This window comes from Natrix helvetica (genome assembly GCF_964273705.1).
Source record: "Natrix helvetica genome assembly, chromosome: 1".
Classification (NCBI taxonomy): domain Eukaryota; kingdom Metazoa; phylum Chordata; class Lepidosauria; order Squamata; family Natricidae; genus Natrix; species Natrix helvetica.
Genome location: NC_138548.1, coordinates 184478919 through 184493686, shown reverse-complemented (window position 1 = coordinate 184493686; position 14768 = coordinate 184478919). Strand labels below are relative to the sequence as shown.

The 14768-nt window shown below is 37.1% G+C and overlaps 1 protein-coding gene across 1 annotated transcript in view; it reads left to right on the top strand.

Moving 5' to 3' along the window:
• KLF7 (KLF transcription factor 7) overlaps nucleotides 1-14768 on the top strand; it is a 63978-nt gene that overhangs the window by 18655 nt on the left and 30555 nt on the right. Inside the window, exon 2 of the mRNA XM_081937337.1 lies at nucleotides 14088-14694. Within this exon, the coding sequence (XP_081793463.1) occupies nucleotides 14088-14694 (607 nt within the window). The remainder of the gene's footprint in view (nucleotides 1-14087; nucleotides 14695-14768) is intronic.

Here is a 14768-nt window from a genome sequence, read left to right as displayed (position 1 = left end):
TAATGATACTAGAATTCATGCCTTTCTTTCTCTTTTAGAATATTTTTATTATATTTTCATTCATTCGTATTTTTTTATTATAATGGTAAAAATTAACACAAACTATAATAAAAATAGATAAAGAAGAAATTTCCAACCTTCACCACAACTACTATAAACACATTTGGGAGATCTCCACCCCCTGTAAGATTGCAAACAAAAATGTCTTTGTCCCATATCTCTTCCCTTATCTATAGACGACTACATGAAGCACGAGCCTTTCAGTCCAGATATCAGCAAAAAAAGATTTATGAGATTTGTAACAATACAATGTATCTTATTCTAACCTTGATCACATAAACCAACTTTATGTGAACTGAAGAGCAGCATCTGAAACACTTGTGAGTGATCTTGTGCCCTCTCCTCACCTTATCCAGAGAGGTTCCAAGGAACTAGTCTACTCAGCGGTTCCTTGGTCTTTGCCATGGCTTTCCATTCTGCTTTCTCAGAGCTGCCTTTAATTCACCATACTTCCTATGGAAGTCCAGAATTCTGTGTCTAAAATTGTATATATAACCCAGAAGGATGACTGGCTGAGTTTAGTGGGGCATGCTCCTAGATCAGTGATGGCTAACCTTTTTGTAGTTTCGTGCCGAAAGTGTACGTATGGGTGTGCGTGCAACAGCGCTCATGCATGTGCCCACACCCTTAATGCAATGTGTGCGTGACAACCCCCCTGCGCCCCCCTGGCCTCATGCATGCGTGTGCCCCATTTTGGGTCTAGCAGGCCTCCCTGAAGCCTCCGACCAAAAATGGGATGTGGGGGGTGCCACACTGCCCCCATGCATACGCACCCCCCCCCATGCATGCAATTTCTGTGTAAGCAGAGTAGGAATTGCATCAATGAGCCAAAAATTACTTGTTAGCTAATAAAGGCAATGAAAAGAACATGATGATCTTAGCTTTTCATGGTGGAGTGTAAAAGTAGGAACTATCAATGATCTGGCATTGTGTAGGTCAAGACATTATTGGGACCTGGTCCCTCCTTCGATATAGCTCATATAAATTATTTGTAGACCTTCTTTGGTGTTTTAACTTGCCTATCCATATGAACTACCAGTTAGTGATGAAGATGCTGTCAATGTCTAGCCCACTCATGCAAATTTAACTGCCAGACAAACAGTACTCCAGAATAGATAAACTACGCAAGTGCAGAATGTATAAGAACAGCATAGGACTCTGCTCATGATAATGATAATGATATCCATTCCCTGTTACACACAGATTCCCATTTAATATCTAGCTGGAGCGGTTGAGAGCCCGAAGGGATTATAAATAACTGTAAAATCAGCTAGTGGTTAATGATCAGAAAAGGATATCCAAGCATAATGTGAAATACAATTGTGAATAATTATTTTCATAAGTTTAACTGCATCCTTTTCTGTTAAATTTCCAGCTGCTGAGATACCTAGCCCGCAAGAAGAGGAAAGAGAGGTCTTCACCTTTAGCAGTTTTGAAATCTATTTTAAGTAGAGGAATCTTTATGCTTCAAATATGAAGGTTGAACTTTGAACTGGAAGGGGTGGAGATTGTTTTATGACAAAATACAAATTATTGTAGCAATATAATTAGTAGAATTAGCATAATGAACTCTGGAAAATGGTGGATGCTCAAAGACACACTTCATTTTAATTTGGAATCATGCAGTTGTCAGCCTAAGATGGGCAATGTCACTCTTTAGAATATCTGGTGATATCAAAGTTTATCCAAAGTATATCAAACAAAATCAGACAAGTGGGTATTTTGTCCGATATACGTTGGATAGATTTTGATATCACCAGATATTCTAGAGAGTGGTCCTCTCTGTCATCCTCATGAGGAAATGTATGATAAATAATTGATGTAACCGAAAAATTATAGAAGTTTACCTATACTATTTCTGCTGGAAGTTGAGATTGTTTCAACCAGCCAAATAGTAAAAATGATAATAGTGAATATTATTTAGCTTATCCTATCTTTTATTTATTGAAAGATATAGGAAAATAAATTTACCTAGTTCATTTAATAATAATTTTTAGTTTATGGAAAAGTTACTAAAATAGATTTAGCGATTGTATAAATATTTTAACGTAATTTTAATTGAAGTCTTCTAAGGCTTACATAATTATATAATATTCAGAAACTCAAGTCAAAGATATTCATACTGAAATACAGCATTAAATTGCGGCATAAATGGTAAAAAGACCTAACGTTTTCCATTTCACTATGGGAAATAACATAATACAGAAATGCAGACTGGATTATTTTTCCTAATTTCTTCAATTTACTATCAAGTCCACAAGCTGCATCTAATTATCTGGGCATATATAATTACACCCTTCCTTCCACTTATGTCACAGCATTCATTTCATAATCAATGTTATTTGAATGATGAAGGCCTCCTTGCAGTTTGAAAATTCTATTAGAATTGTACTTTAAATATAAAGTCACAGTCTATTAATAAAGGCTACTCAAATAAAATCTACAAGATGCTTCTAAATACCAACCACACTCTGACATTGCACCAAAAGATGCATACATTTCTCTAGTGCTTTCCACAAAATCAGCAGTATCAGCAGTAGGGAATAAGCTTTTAAGATACTATAAAATTCTCTAATAAACCCTACAAATTACCATTTTGGGGAGTGAAGGAAAAAGGTTTATCCTTCGCAACATGTGAGACTTTAGGGAAAATATTAAGCATTGTGTTTCCTTTACTTTAGCATGCTGCTTTAGCACACTGTATTTTATCTATTATCTCCCATAACATGTCTAATCTTTATTTTCCTTAATTCATTGTATAATGTCTCAGATTGATTTCTGAGAAAGATACAAGAACTTTCTCTAATCAAAACATGCTTGGTATAATAGATACCACAATGACATGTGGACCAACATTTTTCTCTAGGATTGACCCAGCTGAATGTATTGCCACTGAAACTCCTTAAATTATATATTTACAATTATATCCAACATATATTAATGGCAATTGGATTTATACCCTTCCAATACCCAATGGCCCCCTTCTTTTGGAAAAAAGTAGTGTAGTTTTCATTGTGCAATCCTATTTATTCATTTAGATTCATATGTCCTCCTATATCGCCAAAGTGACTGTGGGCTATTAACAAGTTATAACACCATTGAAAATGACAAACTAAAAGCAATATACACATAAACATAATAAACTTAAAGTTTGCCTCACTAAATTGTAGGTAAGTAAATACGGGATTTCATTTTAAATTATATACTGAAATTGGTACGGGTCACTGAAGTAATCTTTAATATATGCTATTTCTTTCTTTCGTTATCTTATTTGTCAACAGTTTCCCCTTTAATTTTAGTGCAAGGTTAGACCAAGACTTCTGGCTGACATAGAGATCAAGGCTAGTCACAAAATATCCATTTTCATAAGTTGTCAATGCCATCCTGTCCCCCCCCCCCAATATACTTTCTTCACCTTCAGTTTTCCTTTTTTTGATTTTTTTAGACAAGTTGCTAAGCTACCAAATGAAACATTGGGCTATCCTCTTGAGTTCCATGGATCCAGATAAATTCTTGAAATAAGGGTATTGCTAAAAGATATTCCTTTGTTTTGCTAATTTCCCATTTATTTTATCTCTTGATGTATGCTTTAAAAATGGAGTCTGGGGGTCACAAAGGAGGTGTCTGCAGGAGCTACATAGGGGGAAGCTGGGTTATACGAAATGGTTACTATGGAAGCTGCAGCCCTTTCTGTGGTTCTATTGACTGCTGCTCACATTCCTAGAATCTAATTTCCACTAACTAGCAGTATAGCATTTTTTCTATGAGGCACATGTTCTTTGGTTATTGCTATTTTAGAGGTACCCATATCTGATGGCATAAGAAGAATCTTGCTTTCATCTGGGGTTTATCTTTACCACTACCCTAATATTTAACATGCTTTTCTAATGATAATGAAAACACTGATGATGTGGGAGGTTGGACTAAGAGTGTCTGAAAGGATTCTTAAACTGGTGGTTCCAGTTAGAAGCTTTGATTTTTAAACAATTATTTGATTGCATGGATTTTGGGGGAGTTGGGGTGCAAAATGACATATACATATACATCATATACATACACATACACATACACACACATATATAATTCTTGACGCTTCATAAAATCCCCTGGTTACTGATTTTTATTTTATTTTTTGCTTTGGACTAAATATTTCATAAGCACCTATATAAAAGCATTAAGGAAAAAATATTTAGCAATTGCAGCATATTGAGCAATTAATATGTGAGGGAACTATGCCTTTGTACATTATATACAATTTATATACAGGGGTGAAATGCTATCTGTTCAGGCTGGTTTGCCTGAACCGGTAGTAAAAAAAATGCTACTGGTTTGGGTGAACCAGTCATAAAAAAAAGTAAAAAAATAGTTCTGATGATCAGCTGTGCGACAGTCAGCTGTGCTGCATGGTTTATATTTGCTAGAAAGTAGGAAATCCTGCTTTCTAGAGAATCTAAATTGCGCAGTACAGCTATTGCCCCCCTCTCACTGTTCTATTTACCATTGCAGACTCAGAAAAGGCTTCTTAGCTCCTGTGGTGCATATGTGCGCACAAAGCAAATCAGTAGCAGACTTCAGAGCATTTCACCCCATTTATATACACTGAGCCACCGTGAGATAACATATTTGCTTCAATATTTAATTAATTTGGAACTCTCTGGCAACTTTAAAACTTCCAGGATTCCTCAGCCAGCCATGCTTGGAATTGCCAAGTTTGGAGATCCATGATTTAGAATATAAATCATAGATAGAAGTTAGTTGAAAGTGAAGTCATAAATTACATCTGAATCCTTCTATTTTCTACAAAATAAAATAGTACCTAATCAATAGCTTGGAATGCAATTAATTTAGATTGTAGTTGCTACAGTAGATTGCTAGCTGGAACTAAACATTCCCATCACATTCAGTAAACCAAAATTCACTTTAGTGTAAGCTCCAAAGTGAGATTGCTTGGAATAAAAAAAAAATCCTCAGCTTCTCCTAAAATCAAAGGAGAAAAAGCTTTGGAAATCTCTACCATACCCATTTGAATGCCTTGGCTTCATCCACTAGTTGTACCTTTCATTCACCAAAAAAGTTAAGTATGGCTACCAGCCACAAGGTTGCTGTGGTAAGCAGTAATAATAGTTACCACGAGTTGGATAAACAAGCATGGGGATGTTGATCACATGCAACATCAGCTGTATACAATTCATTAGAAATTAAAGCAGGTTTTTATCGTATTACTATGCAGATGATTTGAGAATTTGCAGATAAGAGATTCCATATACTCTATCTGCATAATTAATGTGTTCTGTAGTATTTCTCATAAGAACAAATGTTTGTGCCATTATTAATTGACAAAAGCTATTGCCTTAAATGGACTATTAGACTCTGAAATGTAAAGCAGAAAAATGGGAGTAGTTGGGTAAATGGGTAAGAGAGTTGTTGAGAATGCTTGTTGATGTATTTTGTCTTTTGTTTGTCTCCATGAAGACATATTTGGGTTTCTACATTATGGTAATGGTGTTTAAATAAAGAGAAGGAAGGTTGCTGAATATTTTATTGCCTCAAAAGCCATTTGGGTGGTTATGTTAAAGCAAAGCCACATAATTACAGAAAACTGCTTTTATGGGGGAATTGGTTGGCTGGTTGGTTTAATCCCTCCCTCAAATAACTAGATACCACTTTTTTTTGATGATGTAGACAATAATCAACAATATAATCCTCAAATCAGAAAGCCTTAGATTTATTGAAGGAATTTTGATTTCCATTTTGGTTTTAGAAAGAGAAATATATTTGGATCAACTTTATAATGGTTCATTCCAACATATTACATTTTCAATGAACTTTTTAAAATTTAGAAAATCCAAGGATTTTGTTTATTTTCTGGAATGATTTTTGTCCCGTGTGCGGTTTTGGATATTAAAAAAGAAAATGGTTAATCCTCCATTCTCTGCTCTTATAAATTTTTAGGTATATAACCATACTCCATGAATCCTTTAGAAACAATGTAATTTCCATAACTTTTAGGTGGAATTTTCAGGGTTGCAGAATTGAGGGTGTGGGGACAGCCTTGAGATACATAAAATGTTTGACAAGCTGAGAATTCCAGGTCATCAACAGTTTTTAAATCTGTCTGCAGTAGTTAGATATCTGCAATATTTTTATTTCTCCATCTTAACATCTTTAAGCATACCATGACACCTGTTGGTTACCCCAAAGGTAAGGACACAATACAAAATTAAGAATATAAATTTGTAGCTGTCCAAGGTGCTTAAGGTCTGCACCCTCATGCTGGATACGAGAGCAAAAGAGCCTTAGTTTTTTTCAATTTTCTGCATCTGTTTCTCAGTCACGCTGATAAAAGTTGAACATGTGTTGAGGAAGAACATATGGCTACTTAAGAGAAAGATGCCCAATGCCATTTACTTCTTCCCACTTGTGGATCTAGTCACTCCCCTTGATTCATGGAGGAAATGAGAGATGAATTTGTACTCTTTCTTTTTTAGTACTGATTTCTGTTGCTTTGTTTTTCTTTCTGATGTTGCATTTAATGTTTACTGTAAATGCAATGGATAATATTAATGGATATAATTAATTTCTGTAAATGTTGTAAAATCTGATTATATTCTGTTCAACATTAGTAGTTTCGTCATCTGCTTTTCCTCCACCCTGAAGCTTGAGCTTTATCTTAAGAATCATCTCAGAAAGATTCTTCCCTTAATTGGACATTGTCATTCTTTTCTCTTTTCAGGTACCTCATTTAGTGACCACAATTAGGACTGGCAACTTAATAAGTGAAACCATGACTGTACCTACAGTTTGACTTCAGCTGTACCAGCAAAGGGCATAAATGCAAGGATTGTTCACAAAGTAATTTTTCCATCACTACGCTAAATGCAAACAGTTGCTGTACAAGGCAGTCACCAGATGAGGACTACCTGTACTTTTAACACATTATATGATATATTAGGCTTCAGGCTTTGATCCATCACGTACCATCTTTTAATGGCTCTACAGTTCAATGCCAGTCAGGGTCAGATAATAATTACAAAGAGCGACCATGGATTGGATTTCTTAAGAAAAAAGAAAATGTAAATGATCTCTCTTAATAGCTGCTAGCTTTGTATACTAAACATCACACTTGTCCAATAAAGAACTATTCTTACCCTACCCTACCCTACTCCACTGCACTCCATTCTACTCTACTATTTAACATGACTTTCACTAAAATGTTCTCACTGGCATACTAGTAAACTGTGTTAAAGTGGTTAGTAGTTACTGAAAGAATGCTAAAAGGTAAATTCTAGCATTCTGAGTGGAACAGGAGCTCTGCCCTGGGTTTAGTATTATAGGGATAGAGACAACTGTCATTAAATATCCTGGTGAACCAAACTGAAAAGAAGATTACCTTTGGGGGGGGAGTGAGATTCAAGATTATCTTGATGCCGAGAATTGGGCAAAATTTGCCAAACAAATTTCACAGAGATAATTCAGGTCTACATTGATCTAGGAAAAATCAACGTGCAAATACAAGATGACTTGACAGCGGTGTATACAAATCTGACCCAAAGGTTTTAAGAATTAAATATGAATTAATGGCTGATCCAGCAGCTAAAAAGATTAAAGTGTCCTAGGCTACATCAAATAGTATGGTGTTGAGAAGCTGTTACACTACTCAGCTGTAGGTATTTGCTCAGCTGAGTATTGTGTCTAGTTCTAGCATAATAGAACATATTCATCTAGGGGAGAGTTACAAAGATGTGAAAGCCTGATGCTCTAATATAATCAAGAAAGTTTTAGAAGAGCTTTCTTGAAAGAGCTTGGAGGACAGATGATTAAGAGATGAAATAAGCACTACTTTAAAATATTTGAAAAGCTTCTGCATAGAGAATAAATTCATTTTTTTAATCTAAAAGGCAGAAAAATCTCAGTTGAAAGATTCAAATTATAATAAAAAGAATTGGAACTAAGAATTTTCTGATGATACTCATTTTTTAATAGAGGAATACAATGTTCTGGAAGGTGGTGGATTTTCTCTCATTAACAGTTTTTAAGTAGAGGTGGTATAGCTTATCTACTGAATACAGTAAGAGTAGTCTTCCTACATCAGCAGAAGGTAGGAATAGATTATCCTTTTTTTAAACTAGGAAATTAAGAAGCCCAATTATAGTTTCTGTTTATTGGACCGTCTTCTCCATGTCTTCAAATAGTGACTGGCAATGAATAACATTTATCAGTTTCTCTTTATGCTGTAGCAGCTGTTCTGCATTATTTATCTTAGGGGATCTTTTGTTCAGAACTGGCTTTCATATTAATAACAGCTCTTCTTTTGCTTCTCCTTAGGTTTGTGCGTGTGTCTGTTTCCTGCTGTGCTGTGTGCCTTTGTTGTGAGAATACAATAGCATTTAGTATGAACTTCTCTTCCCCCACTCTTTAAAGAGTCAACTTTGATTTAATAAGGTTGGGTCTAAAACACTGAACCACTAAACTGAGTATCTGACTGCATAAAACCAATTCTCAAAAACAGAAGCATATTAATGATGTTTGATGCTGCTATAAACCAAATAAAGATAAGATTGAAGACAGTAGAGATTATACGGCAAAAGTAACAGCTAACTACCAGTTCACTTTGAATGAACTAGTGTAATAATTAACATTTTAATCTCTGTATGGCTACAGAGGCAATTTTCCATCACACTGCAACCATAATTTAGTACAAGAATAATTTAGGCATTACACCTTGGATATTGTTAAATTGCCACTCCCAATGGCCTGGTGAAGTATGTTAGAAAATGTAGGCTATTAACATCTGAAGGAACCCAAATTGAGCAATTAAATCTATCAGCTGTGGTAAATAGATGGAGCAACATTTCTTATTCAGTAGCTGAGATTTTGAATAGGCACATTGGAACTCTGCTGTATAAAAAAAAGGTTAGATGATACTTTATAAAAGTTGTATCATAGTTCGTCGCACTGATTTAACATAAAAAGTCCGCATGTGGTCTATTGTGTGCTCTATTTGGGGCTGCCCTTGAAGACCATTGAGAAATGTCAGCTGATCCAGAATTCAGGGGCACAAGACGTTATGGGCATGCTGTGGTATGTCTGCAAAATATTTCTGCTTTGTAACTGCCCAATTACAGTAGGTTTCCAGGTACATTTCAAAGTGCTGGTTAGGGGCCTTGACATAGAGCCTTGTTATCTGAAGAACAACCTATCTTCAGTAGTTTCCTCCCTAAGTTCTGAGAAAGTGGTCGTGCTGAGTCTCATCAATGAAACACTTTCATCTGATAGGACCCCAAAAGTAGAGTTTTTCTGTTGTGGTACCTGTCCTCTAAAACTATTTTGTTAAGATTCGAATAGCCCCAATGTGTTCTCTTTTAAATAAATCTTAAAGACCTGTTTCTTCCCTTAGTCTTTTGGTGTGGACTGTCTTTATGAGGTTTTCTTATGTCTGTTCAATGGGATGGCCATCTTTTCTGCTTGTTTTGTTTCTTTGATTTTCAATTTATATTTTTCCCAGAATTATTGAGAAATTGGGTGACTTTAGAAATGTGAAACTCCCTCACACACATATCCTTCCACTTTTCTACATTTCAGTTTGGTGTTTTTTTAGATGTTCTCATTGTAACTACCTAGAGTCTGAATGTGCCAGTCAGCTTAGTAATATGGAAGGCAGCTGGATTCAACTAATTCAGAATTGTTTATGTCCCAATTGATTAGAATGGGTAATCCACACAAGGTTCCACTGTTTTCTATGGACTTCAAAAGTAATTTTTCACAGACTTTGGTTATCAGTTTGAAAAGAATCCTGCTTCATCATCCTAAAGATGGCCATTTCAAGCTATCTTAGTGCACGTCGCTTTGATAATTTTTCTGCATTACAGATATTTTGTGTGGAATACCTCTCCGTCAGGATTGGGAAATATAAAATTTAGAGTGTTGTGCAGAAAAGAAACGTAATCACATTTATATTGCATACCATATTTGGCTATTGTGCATTACATTGCATATTTTTCTATTACTAACATGACTTTTAAGAACTTGATAGATTTATTCAGCTTCCTACTTACAATATATTCCTATATGCTAAGGATGTCCAAGAGTGTTTATTACCCAGTAATACATTTTTGTTAGTAACCTGAAAAATATTGTAATTTGGACTTTGAAATCATAAGATTAAAAAGACATTGATATTTTCTTTCCTCTTAATTAGCATTCTGGTGACTCATATTTGAACATAATAATAAACTTTTAATTTATTATTTCATTTTTTTTAAAGTAGCATTCTTTGTATCCTGCCAGTAGCCAAGAGGCTAGTGGGAGCAATTTGTGGTTTGTTCAAGCTAGACATCATCACCCCTGTTGTTCAGATTGAAATCTTGCTAGTTTGGGATTGGGGCCGGCGGGAGATGGGGGGCAGGGAAGGAAGTTTTTCTCTGTTGGAAGCTTGCTTGCTTACTTACATTTTTTCATGATTGGGGCTGCCTTCCCTTTCCCTTCGAAGAGAAGGTGAGTTTGATGAGGTGCCTTTCTATTTCTGAGGCAGAAGGCAGGCCTTGACCAGCTGGTATCTTGAACTGACACAGGTGCAAAGACTGCAGGGGGTGGGATCCAAGAATAATTGCATGTTTCTCAAAGCATCGGGCCTTGCCCAAAAGGGGGCTTGCGGAAATGGTTCTTTATGGAAAATTAATGACAAGGTTTAAAGCCTGTCAGGATCACTGTGGTCATCAGACAAGGAGTAATGCCTTACAGGGACAGCTCCCTCCTGTCTTCTCCACAGGATATTAGCTGACCCAACACAGCCTTGTATCATCTGGAGACTTCACAAGGCCTGTGCTGGTTTTAGTGTTCTTTGAAAATCTTTTTTCCGTCTAACACTTGCTAACCAAAGATTCATGGGCTTTGTATTTAAAATGTGAGCCTCCTGGTTTCCTCTTCTAAGGATAAATCAAGATACAGAGTGATTGTTATTTCTGTTGTGACAAGGAGAAATTCCGTGAAAATATACTGAAGCTTGGAGAAAACAATAACATTATGCTTATTATTTATTCACTGGCTGTTTAGGTGGTGACAAATCTTATGATTTGACTGAATTTTCTATTGTATATAATTTGGTTTAACTAAACGTGTGAAAGACTAATCTATGTAAATGGATAGTTACAAGGTTTTAAATCTACTACTTGCCTGTGCTAATCTTAACATTTGCAGTCCTTTAGCCAGCAGCTCAGACGTCGCTGCATTTTATTGTCTCCCGATTCTATCCATTTGAAAGAATTGCAATTTCCCAGTGATATAGTTGCATAGATGATCTATGATATGTGTGAGAAAAACAACAATACTGTTCTTTGATACATTTGGAAGTCTTTGCATTATATTTTTGCCTGCAACACACATGACTAGTTAAGTAAAAGATTTTTTAAATCTACTTTAGTATGAAACGAGTGTGTGTGTGTAATAAGACAGGGCCTTATTTTCTTTTGACCCCCGAAATAAGCACTTGGCCTTATTTTCAGGGAGATCTTATTATTTTTGAGGTGCAGGAGGCGGCAAGCATGGTCACCTCATGGCTGCTGCTGTGTTGCAATATTTTCGGGGAGGGCTTATTTTAGAACATGCGCTCAAAAGCCTGATTGGCCTTATTATCCGGGATGGTCTTATTTTCAGTGAAACAGGGTACATATCAGTGATGGAGAACCTTTTTTGGCTCGCATGCCAAAAGTGGGGGGAGCGCAGGGGGATTGTGCATGGGTGCGCCGCACCCATAACACTATGCGCATGACCCCAGCGTGCCTGCACGCATGACCAGCACTCCACCCCATTTTTACATGCTTTTTTCGCCCTCCACAGGCTCCAGAGGCTTTATAGGAACCTGGGGAGGGTGAAAACAGCCTCTCCCCCTGGAGGCTCTTCGGAGGCTTCAGGAACTTCCCTGAAGCCCTTGAGCATGAAAAACCGGCCCTATGTACTAGCAGAGTATATTAATAGAGAAAAACAACAGCTTTGGTGGGACATTGACCTGATTTATAGGGTTAATTCGGCCTACGCAAGAACACATAACGTCCCAAGGGAAGTTCATATTAAATTTCTTAGAAAAACTACAAGAGATGAGGTTCGAGGAGCTCAAAGGGGAGGACCACTAAAATATAAAGATAAAGATATAACCATTCTTAAACTGATCCCCCAAAAAGTAAGAGATAATAGAAGGAAATATTCCTTCTTAGCAAAAAAATTATATAATAATGGGGTCTGGTTCAGATGGCTTTTTCCAGAAGGCATGCTGATTTTTTGGGCGGGCAGCAGAATTAGAATTCACACACCAGCAGAAGCAGAGGCTTTCGCTAAAAAGCACAGTGCTCTTTTAGGTGAAATGGGGGATGTCACACAAGAAACAAGGGAGGGAGGGGCTGAGGCTCAGCCGGTGGACGGGAGAGAGGATGCAACAGCTAGAAGACTCAGATCACAAAAGTGATTTGGAATACTATTGCAATTGTTGCTACAATGTATTTTTATGGAAGTGATACAAAACAAATGATTGAAACATACTGATGATTTTGTGTCAAATTTTAAACTGCTAATACTTAGGTAAATGCTGATATTTTTCTATCATTGTAAGTTGCAAGACCTGGGGGGGCTTCTCCTCCCCGCATGATGTAGCTGTCAAAATGTTTTATACCCTATAACCCTTTTTCCCTGAAACCTTTTAAAAAACCAATAAAAATTTGAATAACAAAAAAACCGGCCCTATGGGGAAACCAGAAGTTCGGGAACCGACTTCTGGTTTGCTCGTAGGGCCAGTTTTAGCCCTCCGGAGCCTTCAGGGGACTTCAGGAGGCTTCCCTAAAAGCTCCAGAGGGCAAAAAAATAATCCTACGAGCAAACCGGAAGTGATTTCTGGGTTGCTTGTAAGGCCAGTTTTAGCCCTCCGGAGCCTTCAGGAGGTTTCCCTGAAGGCTCCGGAGGGCAAAAAATGGTCATCCGAGCAACCTGGAAGTCACTTCTGGTTTGCTCGTAGGATCATTTTTTGCCCTCCAGAGCTTTCAGGGAAGCCTCCTGAAGGCTCCAGAGGGCTAAAGCTGGCCCTATGAGCAATCCAGAAATACGTTCCTGAACTTCCGGTTTGCCTGTAGGGCTGGCATTCAAGGAAGCCTCTGGAGGGCGAAAAATGGCCTCAAAAGAAGACCGAAGTCAGCTGGCCAGCGCACGCATGGGCCCTGACCAACTGACAGGGCAATGCCTCGCGTGCCCTGACAAATGGTTCCGCATGCCACAGGTGGCACGCATGCCATAGGTTCGTCATCATGGGTGTATATATTTAATTAGCCTGTATACCATAATATGAATTACATGTGTTTTGTATGTATAGACTCAATCATAAATTAATTTCTTAGAAGTCTAGGAATTTACAGATTTTATCAGTGCCATGGTCATGTTTCAGTTTTGAGTTGTAGTCTGAATTAATCTGTAAAGAAAGTGTAGAAGTTTTATTATATATTTATTTCTCAGTTTATATTTATTGATTCATTTGAAACATTTATAACATTGCTGACTAGTATGAATACCCAAAATATTTAACAAAATTTGAGTTGAGAATTTTTTTCAAAATTCTCAAAACTCAAAATTTGAGTTGAGAATTTTTTTCAGAACTGGTCAAGTAGTGCTTGTGTAATATTTGTGAATCACTTGATTTGCAAGTGATTGTTCTTATGGTTGCTAGGCAACTAGCAACCTGTGCTTTCAACTGCCTTCTTTTTTTGCAAATATTTTTGCCCAATAGATTTGTACCTGGATTTTTAGATTCTACACATCAGAGCTGAATAGCCATTGTATTCTTATTCTATGGAAGACGTCATTTCTGTAATGTTTGCTGCAGACACTTTCTTCCTCTTTTGTCCTCTTTTGTCTTATGGTTTCTTTAATTTGCTTTTCTATTATGTCTGACTATGGCAGCTTGTTTTATTTGGATACTCTTTTCTTCTGGTAATGGTTGCAATTGGGTTTGACTGTCCAATGATGGCTTCTTTCTCCTTTTGTTTCTACAGACATGCCTTGAGCTGGAACGCTACCTTCAAACAGAACCCAGGAAGAACCCAGAAAGCTTTGTGGAGGACCTGGACTGTTTTTTTCATACTTCTGCTCAAGGCACAGAAGACAGCATTCAGCCATTGGACCCACTCTTATTACCTGTAGATATGAGTACCTGTGACAAAAATGCCAACATGGACATTATTCTCTCAAGGGACAAACTATTGTCTGAGACTTGTCTCAGCCTGCAACCTACCAGCTCCTCTACAGAGGGCTATGCTGCTGTTAACCAGGCCCAACTCAACGCAGTGACCTCACTAACACCTCCTTCCTCTCCTGAACTCAGTCGCCATCTTGGAAAAACCTCACAAACTATCTCTGCAGTTGATGGCACAGTTACACTGAAATTAGTGACAAAGAAATCCACCCTCAGCTCTGTAAAGGTTGGTGTAATAGCACCAGCTAACACAACAAAGTGTGCACTCAGTGACAGTGAACAAGGAGGATTAGGGGCTGACACATCCCCGGAAAACAAGAAGAGGGTTCATCGTTGTCAGTTCAATGGGTGCCGTAAAGTATATACAAAGAGCTCACACTTAAAAGCGCACCAGAGGACTCACACAGGTACTTAGATGCTTGGCTGTCTTTAACCACACTTATGCCTTTTACTTATTATTTGTTTTTTTTCAGAAATGAAG